This window comes from Seriola aureovittata, chromosome 9 (genome assembly GCF_021018895.1).
Source record: "Seriola aureovittata isolate HTS-2021-v1 ecotype China chromosome 9, ASM2101889v1, whole genome shotgun sequence".
In the NCBI taxonomy this organism is placed as follows: domain Eukaryota; kingdom Metazoa; phylum Chordata; class Actinopteri; order Carangiformes; family Carangidae; genus Seriola; species Seriola aureovittata.
In genome coordinates, this window is record NC_079372.1 from 1,687,307 (window position 1) to 1,707,741 (window position 20,435).

The following is a 20,435-nucleotide window of genomic DNA, read 5'->3' on the forward strand; positions in this document are numbered from 1 at the left end:
TGAATTGTAATATGAGGACACAAAAACACCTTGCAGGTCTTGGCTTTTAAAGTGATCTCAAATTAGGTGTAAAGTCACGCTTTCGGTTTTCTGTAGGATTATCCAAATCTGCTGCCATTTACCAGTCTCTGCCCACCAAGAGCTGAGCTATCACAAACCTTCCCCAAAATGCTTCCTTTTCTCACTCACACAAAAAAGCCTGTTTTAATAAGCTGACAAATTCATTTCTGTGTGCATGGGTTTGCTTCTACCAGCCACCTCTGTGTTTATTTTCCTTTGTTACCAATGGCATTAGCCACAAAAGCATTGAATTAGCTCTTGCTCTACAACAAAGAGCATGTAGCATCTGATGAGATGAGATTTGGGGGCGATGTAAGCTTGTCATAGTTTCTACCAAAAATGAATGTGAATAAAGGTACAGAGACTGAATGAACTTCATTATTAAATCCTTGCTGGGAAGAGTAATTACTCAGCACTGATGAGCTCACTGGTCTTGAGGCACCACAGCTGCTGTTTGTTGTTCAAAAAGAATCAAAATGCTTTTTATGAATAAGTGAATTTCAACATGAGACATGAATAGCATAAATGCCACTATTTCTTTGTTACAATGCCTCGTTATTGTGTTTTGGTTAATAAGCGTGTGTCACAAGGTTTAAAAGCAGGACTCTATACTGACGTGTTTGAGTTCAGGATTGGACAGGGTCTTGTTGCCTCATAAGCTGGAAGTTCACAGAGTTTATATGAAAAGACAGTGATTTTGTGTGTGTGTGTGTGTATGTATATATATGTGTGTGTGTGTGTGTGTGTGTGTGTGTGTGTGTGTGTGTGTGTGTGTGTGTGTGTGTGTGTGTGTGTGCGTGTGCGCGTGTGTGCGCACAGCAGAGCGGGTGGTTGTACTGACAAAAGATCATATTTCCAGTGCAGTGACAGAAACAACAAAAGCCATCTTTATGACCTGATACAATGAGTTATTTAAATGCATAGAAAACCGTAACACAAATACAAATGAACATATAAACTTGTTTTCAATTGTGTGGTGTTAAATTGAGGATATAGATATAAGAACAGAACAGAATAGAATCACCATTCTTGGAAAACCATTATAGATGCTACAAAAAACCAAAGCAGTCATTTATACGAGCGTCCGTCATATAAATGCTCATTTATATGAGCATTTATAAGATGCCAACATTTTTATATGAAAGTGAACCCATGGCTGTAGTGATTTTTTGTGATGTGATTTTGTTTTTTAGAAAAACAAAGGAAAAAATTGAACTCCAAATCTAAAAATCGTTTAGAAATCAGTACATCATGCAGCACCAACACTCATTATATAACTCTTTGTAATAGTAGACGTTACATCATTTTTCTTCAAATAAACTTATAGTAAAGTTAAAGCTGGTCATTTGATGCCATTGTTAAAGATCCTGTTATTAATTCATAGGCTATAAAAGAGAATTTTAGGAGTTTAAAACACTGTAATGCTGTAACATCATAACCTAGTATTTTAAGAATCACAATGTTTTGTAATGTGTTAGAACATTTTCCGAGGTAACGTGCATGTTTTAAATCTTACATGAGGTCTGCATTCAATTATTATGCACTCTGGTTCCAAGTATGATCTCCAACGTCTTTTGTCGTCTCCACTGGCTTTGGCCTGCCAGATTTTAGACTAGGTCAGCTCCGTAGACAAACAAGATCAATATCAGGCTGAGACTTCACAACTTCATCAAGTCACATAGTGTGTGGTTGGTGGTCAAGTTCAAGGTATGACCAGAGGAGGTGACACCAAAGATAACGAGTGTGAGTTAATCAATCTGATCAGTGTCTTGGCCTGATGCATTAGGGATGAGGATTAGACATAGAACCTGTCAACTGCTTCCAGCTCCTCAGATGTAAGGATTAGATGCTTTTCTTTGTCATGATAGTAAAGACTTTTTTCACTATTTTCTGATAGACAAATTTTATAGACAAATAGTTAGGCAGTTAATTGAGAAAATAATCCGCACATTACTCAATAATGACAATAATTGTTAGCTGCACCCTGCTACTTTCATTCAAAATCCAGTTGTCCACTCCTGAGATAAAAATAATTCAGCACGGGCAGGGATAGACCAGAGGGATAAACCCCCGGTGCCTGTGACATAATGTGCATGCCAATTAAGCATAATGTACATTTCTGCCGCTTTAATTTAATAAATTCAACAATATAATCATGCTATTTCCAACACTTTGTTGGCACAACGGTAGCGTGAACTGTGGGTTTAGGGCTACGCCTCTTGTTGGGGGCAATCATCCAGGCGCCCTGTCTTCCCAGCAGCTCCCGAGCAGCTGATAAATGGAGCCATGCTTCCAAGTCACTGAGCCTTGCCTCCATTCCAGCAAATAAACTGCATTTATTACATCTACTATTATCGCTAAAGGAGGCAGAGGAATAACTAAACATCAGACACTGAGCAGAGAGAGCAGGAGAATGTTTGGGAGAGAGAGAAGCCATTGCTAACTGCTAAGCTAAAGAAACTAAAAGATCTGAATAGCATGTAAACAGCAGAAACGCTAGCAACTGGAAATGAGGCAATACAGATACTGCAGCACAGTCAGTCACAGACTTTCACAGATGTAATACTGACCCATGCAACAAAGTAGATGTACAGTATGGACAGCCAGAATACAACATTAAAGATTGTAAACATGAATGAAGAATATGAGATTGGAGGACATCAAGCAACTTCCAGTTTCCACCAATAGATAGGACCTGAGCCACACGATCTCCTCTACACCAAGAAGGCCTGGGAAGAGGGCAGAATACACAAACATACGAGAGGCAAAACCAAGCACAGCATTCATATGGAGACATACACAAATACAAAGAGAGGGAGAAAGACAAAGATCCACCGCCAAAACATCTGGTATGAGGCAATGACAGCCAGGGGAGGAAGAGAAGTCCCGGGACGGCCAGTGGTCCAGCACAGAGAGCCTGAGTGAAAGGAGAAGACAGAGAGAACTAGGGAGAGAGGCAGAGAGAGAGAGACAGAAAGAGAGAATAAGAGAGAGACATAGGCACACAGCCTGGACACTCATATGCTTGAAGTAATAAACAAGTGAGTTTAAGAGTTACAGTGGTTATCAGAAAGTTAAAAAGTGATGTCACCAGCAGGACAACATGGACTCTAGTGTACATAGGCCCCTACTAGGTTTAATGGATTCGTTGAGACTGAAAACAGGAAAATGGTACCAGGCCTGAAATAATCAAAAATAAGCCACTCTCTGAAAGTCAAGCCATTAAAATGGGCATAGGTTTGGATTGAAATTACTTAATGGAGTCAGACAGTCAGATGTCAAAAGGGAGGTTGTTGCAGAGAAAGGGGGCATGATAGGGAAAGGGCCAGCAGTCTGCTGACTTCTTTTATACTCTGGGGACAGACAGGAGCGCTTTATTCTGAGAACAGAGCAAGGCATGGAATATAAGCTTTAAGGACAAACATGTATGAAGAGGCCTACACATTTATTATTTTGTTTGTCATTACAGACACCTTAATGACTAGGGAGCCAATGAAGGGAAGATAAAATCACTGTAATATGGTCAAATTGTCTGGACTTAGTTCTTATTATAGCTGCAGCATTCTGAACCATTTGAAGTCTACTAGCATGTGGCAGGCCTGTAGAGAAAACGATGATTCCTGTCCTCTCGGCAATATAAAGGGCCACTGGACGAATGCATTCCTGAGGCTCTGGAGCCCAGTCTCACCCCTGCAATGGGAGCCGTGGAACTGTGTGCTGTGACTCCAGTCCTGGCCCAGCCAGATGCTCAGGTATGGGAGCTAGACCGGAGGCCTCAATCCTTACCTCCACACCAAACTGGCCCAGCCTTCAGATGAAGGTCTTTTTCAGGCAGAGCCCAGACAGCTTCACCCCGACTACTCTTCTCCCCCTCAACACTGATTATTGGGCACTCCATAATAAGGACTATGTATTTCTTTAACGCAGTCACTAACTGTTTCCCCGGTGCTACAACCTCTGACATACTGAAAAACTCCAGGATCTACTGCCATCTCTCCCTTCCTCCTTCACCAGAGTTAGAGTTCATGTGGGAACAAATGACAGTCTTTCAACTGTCCAAACTAACTGATTTCAATTCTGTCTGCCAGTTCCTAAACTTCCTCAAACATTGTGGGAAAACTGCTTTTGTTTCCGGGCCCACTCCCACAGTAGGTCGTGGCAATGGTCGTTTTGACTAATTGGCCTTCATACTTGGCTGCATTTCACCTGTAGAACTCACAACGAGGCTCTGATTGACAACTTCAACCTGTTCTGGAGTAGCTGTAGCATCCACTTAAACAAGCCTGGCTCTAGGATGCTGATTGCGTACATGCAGCACACGGTGCTGTCTTACCCACGTGACTGACTTTTGATATCTCACACGTCACTCGGAAACGCCCTCTTTCCCTGGGGTCCCTGCCCCCTCTGGTGAATGGTACATGAGCACACTCTACTGCCCCCACCCCCTCTGCATCACCCCCACAATCTCTCCCCTACAAGACCATTGCCAGTACTTTCAGCCCATCAAATATTAATATCTGTATCAATCCAGAGAGCTATATCATCCCTGTTATAATCAATACTCAACCATGCAAATTACCTGCATTGGGAGGGGTATATGCTCAACAGTCACCTTAAGGCAAAAATAGCCCTGGTTAATGCTAGGTCTCTGTCCAATAAGACCTTAATTTTAAATTACTTTTTTACCTCCCGTAACCTGGACTTTCTATTTTTAACTGAGACATGGTCTGGTGAAGGTGAAACAGCAACTTTTAATGAACTGTGTCCACTAAACTGTTCTTTCATCAGCACCCCTAGATGTAGTGGCAGAGGGGCAAAGTGGCTGTGGTCGTCAAGAATCCGTTTAAATTAAAGACACTTTATTCAGGACTCACTCCAAATTTGAATCTCAGTCTGTAAAAATTGAATCCAAGTCCACCCTGCTAGTCTGTGTACTAGTCTATAGACCACCCAAGACAGGTAAAGATTTTATATCTGAATTCCTGTCTTGTATTGTCCCACTGTACAACAGATTGTTAATCCTGGGTGAATTTAATATCCACATGTGCTGCCCAGGCAAACCTATGGCAAACGAATTTAAACATGTCCTGGACTCTTTTGGCTTTATCCAGCATGTAACCGGAGCCACCCATGTACTAGGGCATATACTTGACCTCATTATGTCATATAGCTTGACTGTCAACAAACTCAACATTGAAGATGCATGCTTCTCCAATCTTAAACGTATTGTTTTCAATGCCACTTTATCTGGTTCTCAGCCTAGTGTCAAAACATCTGGCTACTACTCTAGCCATAGAAGTTCTCTTACTTCACTTCACTTTGCAGAAGCTTATCAAAGAAAGGCCACCACAACCTCCATCTCTTCTACTGCAGAGCCTTCTCTTAGCTCAGATAAATTAATCTTCCTCTTCAACTCCTCCTTCTCATCTATCTTGGACTCCATAGATCCCCTCAAATATCCACACCCCAAACTAAAAACCAATCAGTGGCTGGATGATCCAACCCATTCCCTTAGGCAGGCCTGTTGTAAAGCTGAACGGAGATGGAAAAAAGATCAGCCAGGCAACAATTTTGTAATTTATCCTCACTCCTCGAATCTCCCACAACATTGAGGCCTATGGAAAAAAATTGGGAAACATCAGATCACGTCTCTTTCCCTCTCCCCTCGACACCCCACCTCCTTGTCCATGTGATCTAGCCTACTTCAATCAATTCCAACAGGTTACTCTGCCCGGATTCAATGTTGACTCCAGGAAGAACGCCATCCTCATTCTGCTAGACCTCAGTGCTGCCTTCAGTACAGCCGAGCATGACATCCTTTTAATACATCTAGAACAGTGGGTCGGTATTAAGGGTACTGCTTTTAACTGGTTTGGATCCTACCTTAAACACAGGACATTTTCAGTGGTTATAGACCAGTTCTTCTCCTCCTCCTCTGCCCCTGTCACCAGTGGATTCCCCAGGGTTCCATCCTCTGGCCAGTCATATTCAGGCTATGCTCCCCCTTGGAAACATGTAAAAAAAAAAAACAAAACAAAAAAAAAACATGTTCTGCCATTTATATGCTGACGATACACAGCTTTACCTCCCACTAAAATCTACAGACTCCCTTCAATCTCTTCTGGACTGCAAACAATGCAACCAGGAAGAAGAAGAACCTCCTCCAGAGCTTGAGGTTATGCTACAGCTCCTGACAAAAAAAAAAAAAAAAACAAGCTCCCGACTAGCATCACAGAAACGCAGAGATAGCTGAAGCTCCTAGAAAGTGATCTTTATCTCCATCCCGAAGGACCACTCTGACAAGAAACCACGTTTAACGGCAAAGAAAAGAAGAAAACACGAGTAAATCCTGGTGTGTCTTCCCACCGCTGGAGACAGCTCTGGGCGAGTAAAGAGATGCGGTTTGATGCCAAGCTGCAACTTTTCTGTTAGACAGGTGAGTAACATCTAATGTTGGTCTGTAGCAAGGGTATCATTGGTCCAAATGACAAACTGTACTGACAAACACTTCAAATGGTATAAATGTATGATTGATGATGTCGACAGACGTTTTAGCGATGTAGCAGAATTTAGCCTGTTCCTGTGGCTCTTGTCCAGCTAGATGCATCAGTAACTTTATTTTACAAGTCAGACAAAGAGACTGTTTGATCAAGAACCAGCGGGTTCAGGATCTGCTTCTTGGCCTCAGCTGTCAACCTTCTCCACTCCGCACCAGTTGTCTATACCACTGTGTGATTGTATACATGTTCATACTGCTGATTCAGAATAATGAATATTTATACCATGATTATACCACTGTCTAATACTGTATTGATTTTAGCATATTCATATTTATCTTTACTATTTATTATAAACACACAACAGACCTAACATGTCTGAACATAAAGAACTTGTATGATCTAAACTAAGTGTCCTATCACATGTTTGTCTGTATCAGGACCAGAATTCCAGTCCAGTCCTCCCCAATGATGGACCAGCACCTGCCTTTTCTTCTGCGTCTGGCATCATCAATCAACAACAACCACATTACAGTAACACCTTGGAGTATTATTCCTGCGCAGAACAGATATTGTCTATACTGTGATCTTTTGCACATCCTGCTCAGCAGGAGTTTTGTCAACACTTTTGTAAATAGTTTTTTTCATAGTTTTATTTTTTTTAATATGTGTATCTATGTAAATGTATCTTTTTGACTGTTGCAGTATTTTACCTTTTTATTGTTATTTCCTGTTAATATGATACTGCACCAAACACCGAGCCAAGTATCTTGTCGGTAAAAATCTACCTGACAATAAATCTTATTCTCTGATTCTGCCTTTGTGATGATGTCATCATCCCTTCCTCATGCTGCTGTAGCCTGACACCCATGTGTCATGCAGTGTCCCCTTGCCTTCATATTTTTAATGATATAAACATACTGTTTGTATTACAAGTATTCATAATTTGTTCCAGTGCTGTCAACAATTTTAAGTTAAAATTTTTAACAATCAACAATAAATGCACAGAGCCCTGGGCCACTCCTTATTTCTCATCGGAAAATATTATTAATATAATTAATTAATATTATTGCAGAGAACACACTGCTTTCTTTCAGGTAAACAAGACCTTAAGCATGTGAGAGCCAGGTCAGAGATGCCAGATTGGTTTTTGAATAAGTTAGGAGTTTTCACTGATCTGTGCAGTGATCAAAAGCTGCACTATGATCAAGCACCAAGTTTGAATCTGAATCTGTACTAAGAAGATCATCCACCACTTTAAAAATTGCAGTTCCAGTGGAGTGACAGGCCCTGAAAGCAAATTGAAAAAGTTGAGAAAGTTAGTGTTAGATATGTGGGACACAATTCTTTCTAGTACTTTTGAGACTGATAATTATTAAGAGACCCTGGATTCAGTTGTGGTTTCTTAAATAATGGTTTTAGAAATCTAGAGAACTAGAGATGAGTTTAGTTGGTAGAGGGATAAGAAGGCAGGTAGTGGGTTTTGAAGCCAATTTTGTATCTAATATATTTTACTGTAGAAAAAACCTGAAAAATCACAGCTGTAAAGGGCGAGCAGCTCAGAGATGGCTGCTTTTTGTCTGGTGTGTGTCGGGCATGGACATTTGTTTTGGGTGGTGATGGTTGTTGGGCCGTGAGAGCGACAGAGAGAGAGAAAGCGGAAGAGAGATTGATGCTGCTGTGATGTAGTGATCAGACCAGTGGAGCAGGCTGTGTGGCCCACTGTGACTATGTGTGGCCATCATCTCCCTCACATCCGTCTCCTCAGCAAATACGCTCAGTGCCATTTGGCAACAGATAGGAGCAGAGTAGCAGAGTGAGACCAGTTTTACCGAATAAGCAGAAGACAACAGGAACATAGTCTGAGTTTTCTTAAGCAGGATAATGTATAGCTTTGTTTTCTGCTCCTGTTTCATCAAAAATTCTAATAAGCTAATTAAACTACTCAAAGTCTGTGTGATTAGCTCAGATCTACAGAATTTTATTACAGAAAAATGCAATGTAGGAGAAAAAATACTTTCATTAAAATGTTACTTCTTTACAGTCCAGTCTGAGTTCTAATCTCACTCTCTATAGTTACTCATTTATAGATGGAAGTGATAAAAGAACTACAGTTTAATGTGCCAGATGTAACATTTCATGTATTATTCTGAAGTTCAGAGTAGGTTCTGAAATGCAGGTCCTGTCATCTGGATCAGACTAAATCTGAACTTAAGCCATTTTGATGGCAGCTTATTTATCTGTGCAAGGTGCAGAGTCTAATTCTCTTAATTCCTGTGTCATATTCTAAAAGCAACTTAGGAAAGTTATTTGATAGCCTAACTACCAAGGAGTTAGCCCATAATATTAAAATATTGTACAGAACTTTATTATTTATTATTATTATAAACTTTAGTTTGGTATCTCATCTGCTGAGGGGCCTGTTTCAAATGGCAAGTGTGAGCTGTTACATTGACCTGCTGATGTCGAGACAACATGAACATGGTGATATACATGCAGTCACTCACTTTGCTTATTTAACCTAATCAATGACGCTGTCTGCGGCTGATTTCACAAAGATACACTTTCATTGTGGCTTAGATATAACAAATAGTCAGACTTCAGATAGATGTCTAAATTCATCTGTTGCACAAAGCAGTTTAGTTTGTGACTATCTTAAGCCAGACTGGGGTACAATGAATCCTGGGTAAATTGAGACTTTTTGGAAAAAAAATAAATAAAAAAAAAATGGGCCGAGGAACCACATGTAACTGCTCAGCTCTGTTCACCCTCAGCAGAAAATGTTCGTCTTTTAGAAGAATTCAACAGTTACAAGGAGGTTTTGCGTGGGAAATTCAGCAGAGTGAAACAAAAAGAAAAATCTGATTTGGGGGGGAAAGAAAATCACTGTGCTCTTCAAAAACTCTTTCCCTTCTCTTTGCTCTCTCCATAAAAATGTTAATAAACCACAAACTATGAGGGATGTTATCCGGTTTCTTGTGCTTGGATGCTACTGGTCAGCGCAGGTGTCATTGATTGTTACCATGGTAACCATAGTCTTAGACCTGAGGTAACCTAACACTATAGACCAGTCTAAAATATCTTTGTGATTCTATATAATAAGTCTAATGTCCTCTAAAGGCCCCACTGTATGATAGAAGCCTACATTACTGTCTGAACGTCTGACCACAGTCATATCTGGTGTCCACAGAGCAGTCTCACTGGAGCAGTAAGGAGTTACGCGCCACGCTCAAGGACAACTTGTGCTCAGCTCATCCGGTCACCTCCCTCACTTTCATGTTCTCTACATCATCTGTATTGAATTAAAAACTCCTAAACTACCAACAGCAGGTTATTTACAGAGCTGTCATTCGAGTCATTATTGAAATAACACAATCTGTCCACTGCTGTTCAGTACAAGAGTATAGAAAAACCAAAGAACTGCCACCATGCCCCAGTCTCTTGACATGTTGATTTATTATTGCTACCTTTAAAAAGCAACTGTGCAGTTAGTGTGCAGGTGGAGAATTAATTCAGTGTGTTAACTGTGTTTGAATTGCAGCTTTGTGACCCTGGTTTCTTTTTACCATTACATATAGTATAATAGCTGATTATGTTTTTTCTAACCCTCTCTTGACACTATGCAGGTGGTGAGCTTTGCCAGTCTGAAGTTCAACCGCTCGTACAACTGGATGGTGTTGTGTGTCCTGTGGTGCTCCATTGCCCAGTCCATCCTGCTGCCCATGTTCCTCTGGGCTTGTGACCGCTATCGGGCCGACATCCGCATGGTGTGGGAGAAGTGCGTTGCCATCATGTCCAATGACGACATGGATGAGGGTAAGTCACTCTCAGGCGTCTCCCTCCCCTCCTGCCTCCTTTTTCCCTCCTCTTCACCCGATGATGTGAATGATTCCTATTTCCTAAGACAGCTCAGTGTGTGTTAGAAAGAGCATTAAGGATTAAGTTTGTCCTGTTGAATGCTCTGTGCGGACATGCACAAAGTGAATTGGCAAAGGGGTTCCAAAGACAGATGATAGATAATTTTTTTATACAACCCTAGTGACAGGTAAAGACTAGGCATGACTCTCTTTTGGGTTGGGTTGTGGGTTTGGAAACAGAAAATTGTTTTGTGAAATCTCCTGGACAGTCTTTGGCCATAGGAATTACAGTGACATATGTGATTCATCGACCTGAATTCTTTTGTCTCTTAGCCTAGGGAGCACTTGTACTGGAAAAATAAAGGGTAGCAATATTGCAGGAAGGTACCAGAGGTTTGTATCAATCTCTACTTTGTAGCCTGATGTTTGATAGAGATCTCCACCTCTGCTCTTTGAGGTACAGTATAGTTTGATCTCTGTGATATACAATCCTGAGAAATGAAATTATTTGCATCCCATTTTGGCATTAGCAGCTGAGACATGCTGTAATTCATGATACCAAATTTTTAATGGAAATTTAGTCAACGAAGCCAGTGGTCATCACAACAGATGTGTAAAACATAACCTAATTTCCACAAACATTTCAGAATGTTGCAGAGAAAAGGTGGATTACTGTATATTAGCTTTCTCACAGTGAAAATGACACAAGTCATCAAATCACAGGATGTAACATAATATATTAGCGACATTGTTACGTGTCTGTAGCCAGTTACAACACTGCGCATTATACAGAAGTAGGGCTGAAGTCTGAACAGAGACACTTGAGAGGTGGTTTCAGAGAGTTCTATGGATGCTTTGACACAATTTTGAAAAAGGATGATATTATATTCCTGGTCTCTAGCTCATGATGCAGGTTTAAATTGCTCCTTGACTCTGGAGCACCCATGATTACTGCAGCTCCACATCCTCACCCTCTGTGACTGCTTTGCTTGCTAGATATTGAAACTATGCAAATACAGTCTGCCATCTGTTTTCAGTCAGATCAATCGAAATACAAGTTAAACAAGACACTAGAAATAGTGACACCACAAAATTATTTGTATGGAGACATAAAAACAGTCTGTGTTAAGCCTACTGATTTTGGCTTGTCTCAACACATATGATGTATATGATCTATGGTCATTATTACTTACATTAAATTTTGCTGTACATTGAGGTGTGAAATCAGTGGTCAAATGTTATCATGTGACTTATCATGTGACCTTTGTCATCAGGAGATGAAACTGAAGTGACAAGTGTCTGTGTAATCTAATTTTCCATACTAAAATATATTTTTCTGTTTTTGTACATGCTGTGTCCTTAATGAAGCGCTTTGCTTTACCATGCTATGAGATTGATGGAAAAAAGAAAGAAAAAAATATTGCTGGACAAAGGACATATTTACCTCGCAGCACTCTGTTCTTTTTCACTCGAGTGCATTTAAACTGGGCAGTCTTCCTCTAAAATGCCCCGGCATGAGAGGATGATAAAATAAATGGTTCGCCATTTATTTGTTAGGATCCATAGTGAAACTGGAAAAAATGCACTAAAGCTGAAAAGCATTTTCATGTCATTACGATGGTCATATTTCCCTCAAGTCACAAAGGGATACAGCCAAGTTTTTTTGTTTTTTTTTCTGGAAACAGAACTTAAATATTGATAGATATAGATGAATTTTATTTATTATTTTCTTTTTGTTTGTTTTAATTTTCTTTTATTTGTGTGACATGGACTCCCACCTACTGGTCAGATCATAGTGACTTAAAGAGCAAACGACTGTGTATTGTAAGGCAGAAATAGAAGAAAGTGGTTGAAGACTTCTGTCTTTGTCAGAAATATTTGATGTATTCCAAAGGGGCGGAAAATGAATAATTTCACAAGGAATCACAGACACTTAAACAAAATTCAGTCCCAAAATTAGGTCACATGATAATCATATAAAGGCTTGTGGAGTGGGTCCATGACCAGATCTCCACAGTTCCTGCAAACTAATGACAGTATGAACCATCTGTCTTTTTTCTCTATCGACACTGTTTAAACTCAACCCGATCTGAACCCCTTCTCTCTTGTTTGTAACCCTCCAAACCTTTTGATCCTCTCCCTCTTGACACCCTCCCCAATAACTGCTCACTGTCCAGCAGGAGCCATAAAACAACACAGGGCAGTCCATATTCTGTGTGATAATTAACACTACCAGTTCTCTGCTTTTTTTTCCAGAGGGCTTGCCATGTATAACTCATCACAGTTGTATGTATAAGGATTGTTTCCTGTTTTTCCAAAGCTACTGACTTGCATGCCAAGCTGCCTGTGCAAATAGCCACTTTCATCTTCCATCTTTTGGCCAGCATTTTCCTTAAGATCAGCATTTTACACCCATCTCCAATTGATCTTTAACGAACACGAATGCAGTAATTAGGAAAATAAACTTGGTAGATGGGTATTTATACACAAAGAAGACTTGACATTGCTTGTATGATTTTGTTGTTCAGAATGTAAGCCCTGTACCTTTCTCAGCTTTTTTATTCAACTATTTGGCATGGTTTCTGAAATAAGACCCAGTCTGGGGCGTTTTCATCCCCTTACTTAACATTTGAATATAATTATTGGTGATTTTTGTTGAAAAACATTTTTTGATCTAAACCTCATTTTCCTGAAGAGGCTCCAAACAAAATCCAACAAATCAGAGAACAATTGAACTTGTCTCTCTTATATATTCGTCTGTCTGTCTGTCTGTCTTGTGTATTGAGTCCGTTGCTCTCTAATCCTGACGCTCGTGCTTTTCTGCACTTTGCAGAAAACAGCCAAGATGGAGGAATTCATGCCGACTTAATATATGACAGACCATATGACTATAGCTCGGCGCCTGAAATCGTGACGATAGACCGTAATGCCAAGTATGAGTTCTCAACCTTAGAAAGGGGGGTTCTGCAAGGGTATCCATTGAGGGAACAACAGGAAGATAGAATGCAGTATTTGCAGGTATATTTTATTGATTTTTCTTCATTTGTTTTACTTGATCAATTGAACTATTTTTACATTGCTAATGTGCATGATGAAATGGCCTTGTGGGCCTTAACAGTATCTTGCATCTTGCATTTTGTGATGCTATCTCTCCCAGATATGCCACTGATTTTTTTTTGCCTTTTTTACGTGAATCAAAAATACACTCTGGCTGACTAATGTTTGGTAAATATGACCATCAGCAGTCCCATCAACATTAGATGTGCTTCATTACCGACCAGTGTGTCCTAGCCATGGACCTACATGCAACTGACTACATTTTTCTTTTGTACGAGGGTAAGAGTTTAGTAACTGACTTACCTTCTACATTTCAGGAATCCCTCAGGGTTTCAGGAAAGCACTACAAATATCTGCTCATGTTCCACCCAAAAATGCATTGTGTCCATTGGATCCAGCATTCATCCCAGTCTGCAGAGCTGTCAAATGCTTCTTTTCAGCCTGCATTAACACCAAAGCTTTTTTCTAACACACAGCCTTCTAGGGCAATAAAACAGAATCCTATTTTCTCCTTTGATTTCAATTAAACTCTGTAAACTACAAATTCTGGCCCATAATCAGATATTGAATGAATATTAATGAAAATTACTGATTAAAGTAGTGGTGATGATGATGATGATGAAAATCCTGCTGGACTTGGCCTGGAAGACTGTGGTGAGCATATGTAACTTTAGAAGCAACTGATGCAACCCAAACAATATTAACCCTAACAAAGCATCTTAACACTGTGTCATCTTTGTCATAAACAACTTAGCAAGGGCTTCAGTTTCTCTGTACAGACTGCAGCCCAAGTAGTTTGCATTTACTTTAATAATTTGCATATTGGATATTTTATAAAAGTTATTCTTAAATTGGTATAAAACCTCAGATTTCCAACATTATAATGGACATTTCAAAAACCAATTCCATTTAATTCCCCTTTAAAGAATCCTTGAAACAGAGATGTATACAGTAGCTATCACTTCATTACATCACATCATAACTCCATCCATTGTTTGTGTGTCCAATACGTCATGACATCAGATTCCTTTGATTGCAAAATAACATTTGACTGTGTTATTCCTGGCTGTATATGTGTGATTGTGAAACAAATGAGGTGCATTTTTTTCAGTTACAGGACGACTGGCTGAACAATGACACAGTCACAGTATTTTTGTTGCTGATGGAGGGTTTGAGGCCCAGTTAGACCATGAATCAACAAAACCCTTCAAATAATTATAAAGTAGCACCCCCATTGGAGAACTGCTATGGCACTTCTCAAGTGGTTTGATTGCAGAATAAAGCCTCTTTGGCTTTATTGCATTGTTGTGTGAGTCTCTCTCTCTTTCTGTCTCCTTCTCTCTCTCCGTCTCTCTCCATCTTGCTGAGTTGTCCTGCATTATAACTCATTCTAATGTTTGTGCTGCCCTCTGCTGTCCAGCCCTCCCACGTAACACACTCAATGCTACTGTATCGTCTGCTGTCTCATTTCTCTGCATCTACTAAAAGCCACCACAGGGGGGCAGGCTGATATCAATCTTGTGGCTCTTGACATCACCTTGACAAACCCTCTCTCTCTTGCATAGTTGTCAGAACAGAATGGAATGTGAGTATAACATATAGGAAACTATCAACCTTTGCAGTCTCATCTCCAGATAATGGAGGTGAACACTAGTTCAGTTATAACCCTGTTGATGTATGTTAGACTGTTAATGTTTAGACGCCTGAGGGATTAATTAAAATAAAGAAATAAATCAAATTGCACTTACCATCTTGGACAAACAACTTATATGTGATACATGTAGGTGTAGTGGCACTTGCAGCCACCTAACCTTGAAGAATCCTACATGTATTATCTCTTATAACTGATAATGTAGGTGGAGTTACAATCTATAATAACAATGCTTACCTACTCTGTGTTGTAGAGCTCTAGGTGAATGTCGAAGTAATTTAGAGACTGAAGGGTTTAGTCTTGCTCTGTGTCTTGCGTCCAGGTGCCCCCTACAAGAAGATACTCCCACGACGAAACAGACATGTGGACCAGCGACCGGATCCCCTCATACCTTCACCGCTGGGGCTCCACCGAGGACATGATAGTGAGTGCCCACTACAGCTCCACCTTGCCGCGCCACGAGAGGCGCAGGAGCAGCCTGGTCTCCTACCACGAGGAGAGCCACCATCACCATCACCCACATCGCAAGCGGCGACGCTCTGAGGATAGTATGCACTCCCTCAAGCACCTGCCACGCGTGGTTTGTGGCGGGGAGCGCTACGAGGACGAACTGCGGTGTTTCAGCCGAGATGAGGTGATCAACTTTATAGATGAGACGCCGCTGCCGAGTCCCAGGAAGAGCCCGCGGCGTACATCCACCATCTCACTTATCCCCAACGTGTATGAACAGCACACAGTCATCCTCCCTCACTTCCCGCTCACAGACTTTGAGCGTGAGCCTCAAGCGCTCCGGCGGCTCTCAGAACACAAAAGGATCAGTAGTCGGGGGAACTCGCCTGAGGGTTCCCCGAAACCAGACAGACCTGGTGGAAAGAGCCTTGCTGCTTGTGGCTCCGGTAAAAGTTACCGGGAGTGCCTGCGAGATGGGAAAGAGCATGGTGAAGTGGGCTCACCTGGGTGCAGCCAGCGGACTCTAGGGCACTCTGCCTGTAAGCCCAGGACAGGTGGTGGAGCTGGGGCCGGTGCTGGAGCTTACTGGGGGCATCAGAAGCACCTGAGCAAGGCCGAGAGTAAAGGAAGCACAAACAGTTTTGTAAGCACACCCTCGGCATCGTCCTCTGGATACATCACCTTTCACTCCGATTCTGTAGGCTCCACCACCTAAAAGCAAAGATTCCCCTTGTTAAAGTCAACATTATTATTAAAGTTATTATCATAATGAAAACCACTTGAATATTGGTGGTTACAGAAAGTGAATTATATGGCCTTTTTACTTGTGCCACTACTGTTTTACTATATATACCACCAATAAATATCAGTTATGCTAAATGGCCTTGGGAGCTTTGGACATATTTTCCGAATGGGCCTAATGTTGAGTTAGTATGTAGGCTGGTGAAAAGTGGGTGGTCCTATTATTCAGCTTTCACATCACAAAATATCCACTGAGGACTCTTTTTGTTTCCAGCACTGACACGAATAAACTGTTTTTAAATGGCGTGAACATTCCTACATCTTGTTTTTGCTGTTTGATGTTGTTTCCTATGAAATGCTCAAAGAATTGGTGGAGGTAGTTGTTAGGGTGGTGTTTTTCTCTTTCTTTTTTCTCACTTGTTTTTGCACTTAGAACTCACATTGTATTTTATTTGGCCTGTAATGGTTTTGTGTTTTGTTGTATGGACACATTTACTTTCAAACCAAACATTCATGAATACTGCCCATTTACCTTGAGATGCTACATTATACATATTTATCTTATTTTGACAGCACGTGAACACATTGCTTTTCCCAACACATGAAAAGCTTTTTTTAAGTAAACTGAGAGTGGTAATCATAAACTCTGTAATGCCTAATAGTTTTACAGCTTACTTTGTGAGTTATTGACATATAATGTGAAGACCCCAAAAATTCTTAACTGAAAATGTGAAGGCATTTTTGAAAGAAGATTGACATGTCATGTATATATGAAGGAGATTGGATTTATGGTTTTGGTGTTCTTTATCGTTTAATGAGACCTTTGCTTAAAACATTCCCTCCCAGTTCTTACTATTCCATTGTTTATGTTAACTGAGATCATCAGGCACAACAGTTGCTCACCACATTGCATATGTACATGCAGAACATCAAACCAATACACCTGAAAACGGTGCTTTATCCTCATCAAGTGAGCATGTCCGCCTGACCTCATCTCTTATTTGTTTCAGTAACATGTTAAAAAGCACCAATAAGGATTTTTAAAGTAGACAGCTGAGAGGGAACCTCTAAGAGATGATCCAATAATCACAGCCCTCAGGCTGACTACATGTAGCATAACTAAGTGCTAGTGCCATACCTAAACCCGCATAAATGTTAGCACAACTTACAAACATTGTGAATAGAGTGGAAATGGCGTGTAACTGCATATACTTAGACTGCTATAATGGTGGTTTTCTGGAAGGTTTTTGAGTGTGAGGTGACTTTCATCCGATTCAACTATGCCCCATGAAGTAATGTGAATTAAATGTGAGCATCCCCGAAGCCTCAGTAAGGCATTCTGTAGGAAAACTAAAGTTTAGACTGTTGTATAAGCATATATTTATAGAGGGAATGTGATTACTTCACGTCAAAGGAAAATACAAAATGTCAGTGAATTGCTGCTTAATGCCCCATAATTTTGAGAAGTTCTCACCTAGCACCCTTATTCAAAATGGATGCTGGAGTGAACTTTACAATGCAGCCGACTTTACCAAGCCCACTGTTAAATTAATGAAGCACTACTATTTAGCAAATGTGACAATTTGCTGACTAAAGGAGTGAAAACTCATCTACTGACAAATAATAGAGAAAACAACTCATGGAGAGTTACTGCTAACGTGAATGTATTTGCACAAATTAGGTGTACGTTCTCGAAGGAATTATTAAGAGTACAGAGATAATATGAAATGAAAATATCCTCATTGACAGCCTTATTAGTTGTGAAACTTTTTTGCTATTACCATCCAAGTAATAAAGTTGCACGTGTTTGGCATAGACTTTTTTTTTTTTAAGTCATCTGCAGTCATTTCAATGTTTAGTTGGAATTCTTATGTAGTAGTGTACCTCTCACTCATTGCAGCATATTCAATTGGACAAGTTAGCTGAAATGTATATTTCTTTGGAAGCATAACATCACATTCCCCTGTCAAACTTTGCTATGTCATAGAATTTTGCATTTTATTGTGTTTACAATATTTAAATATAATTTTGTAACATATTCAAAGATTTATGACTCAGATATGAGTGATGTTAAATGTTATGATTTTCTTGTTCAGATGACTTTGTTAAAAAGATATGACTGATTAAATTCACAAGATGATGCTTCAGAGAGTGTTTTGTGGCAGATGCATTTCATTTGTTACAGTTAAATGCTTGTTGTGTAGCAGTGGCATGCATTTGAGAGTTTCATTTCTTCTTTTTGCTTTATGCCGATTTCTTCTGCAGGAGTTTGAGAACAGTATGATGGACAAAATAAAGTAAGATTCTGCCTTAAAGTGAAGCCCAGGCGGATTCCCAGAAGAAGACCAAGGTTTAGTGTTTTCCACGAGGATGTGAGATGTGATTTTTCAGTCTCCTTCAGGAATATATGTAAATACTGTCTCACATGGTTTAAACACTTTACAATCTTGTAAAAAAAAAAAGAGATAGATAGATCTCTTACTGAGGTGTCATGTTTTATTCAGAGCCACAGCTAGACAAATATGTACCGTTAATACGGAACATAAAGCCGTAAAAATGCACGGAGGAGGTAAGATCATGATGTGAAGATAATTGTGGTCGTCCAAAGACAGAGTGAGGCAGTGGAAGTGTGCTGGACCCATAAGGAGTGCCAAATTTAAAAATCTTAATTTCTAAAGAGGAAATCAAGGGTTTGCTGCTGCTAGGGACAACACTTTCTGAAGTAGCTTTTGGTCCTGCAGATCTCCAGACCCACAGCCCAGTAGTGCCATACAATTAACAATTACTTAACTGTAACTACTAACAAAGTGCACTGGTTATGAAAGGACTAAACAGTTTTATCATGTCACACTAGCACTTTTTATTAGAGCAACCACAAAATGGTGATAAAAATTCATCATTGTCTGCCAGAATTTTCTGATAACAAAGATCTGAAGCTCATTGTCCTCTTTAGAAATGAAGGTATGCTGATTCTAAAAAAGGGAGAAAAACAGATCGGACGTAATGTGGTAATAACTTGTCATTTTGCCATGCACAGGATGTAATCATATGCCACCCAAGTTAATAGATTTCACATTACAGTTTACTGTGACCAATGCTGAACATCAATATTAACCAGAAATTGTTCGTCAGTGCTTCTTTAATGAAGTAATTCTAGACTTGCTGCAATTTGCCAACATCCACCCTGACTTACACTCTACTAATCAACCTGTTCTCATTTGCAGCTTGTCCTTTGTTGATTTTTTGTCATATCGCTTGCTGTCACTACAGAACTCTTGGGGTGCTCAGTGGACTCACGGTACAACCTCTCAAGACAGTTAAGGTTAGCTAATTAACGCTATTATTAGATGCCCACAACTTCTCTTCCAGCACCATACAACAGAAGCATTCCACAGCCAAGTCTGTATTTTGTGCCTAAATTTGCTGCCTATCTTTTTTATCTCTCTAATATTTTTTTGTTAACTGGTCACTATGTATGTAAATCAAATACAAAGCCAAATATAAAATCAAAAAATACAATTAGTAGATGATATCTAATGCAAAAATACAAGCATTGAACAATTCATTTCAGTGGCAAGTCAATAAACTCGATTAAAGATAACTATAACAACTGTACTGTTATGCTACTGTGAATATATATATGTATATATACTGTATTTTTTTTTTTTAGTTTAGATTGTATTGCATGTTTGTAATATAGAGCAGTTCACAATCGTAACCTTGCAGTGGCAAAAACTACAGTGACAAAGACATTGGACAAAAAACATAGTCAACAAAGGACAAGCTAGGAATGACAAAGAGTTAGGCTAATATGTAATTATGGTTTAGTAATGCAACCTCACATAATATGATGTATATAATGAATGATGAATCAAGACATGCAAAAGCAGAACAATAATTCCTCCTTTGCAATATGTCTTTTGAGTGGTTCCAACAGAACTTGGTATAGTTGGCCAATTAGCTAGCTTGATAGACTGGAAGGGTTTCCTTTATTGAGCTAATATACAGTATCATAACTGTTATCTAGCTATATATCACATCTTCAATTATTACTGATCTCAGTTATGTGATGGTGGTGGTAAAGCTGGAAGGGCCTGAGGACGCTGCTGGAAGTGCTTGTGA

General features: G+C 39.9%; 1 protein-coding gene across 2 annotated transcripts in view; it reads left to right on the top strand.

The window, feature by feature from the left end:
- Positions 1 to 18,464, top strand: part of LOC130174864 (probable G-protein coupled receptor 153) — a 44,375-nt gene extending 25,911 nt beyond the window's left edge. The window contains exons 4-7 of one of the 2 annotated variants that reach the window (XM_056385099.1): positions 10,184 to 10,373; positions 12,671 to 12,700; positions 15,037 to 15,056; positions 15,445 to 18,464. In XM_056385099.1, coding sequence (XP_056241074.1) covers positions 10,184 to 10,373; positions 12,671 to 12,700; positions 15,037 to 15,056; positions 15,445 to 16,287 — 1,083 coding nt within the window. In that variant the 3' untranslated portion in view covers positions 16,288 to 18,464. Of the gene's footprint in view, positions 1 to 10,183; positions 10,374 to 12,670; positions 12,701 to 13,247; positions 13,433 to 15,036; positions 15,057 to 15,444 lie in introns of both variants that reach the window. The other variant, XM_056385098.1, reaches the window with a different exon arrangement.
- The last annotated feature ends 1,971 nt before the right edge of the window (positions 18,465 to 20,435 follow it).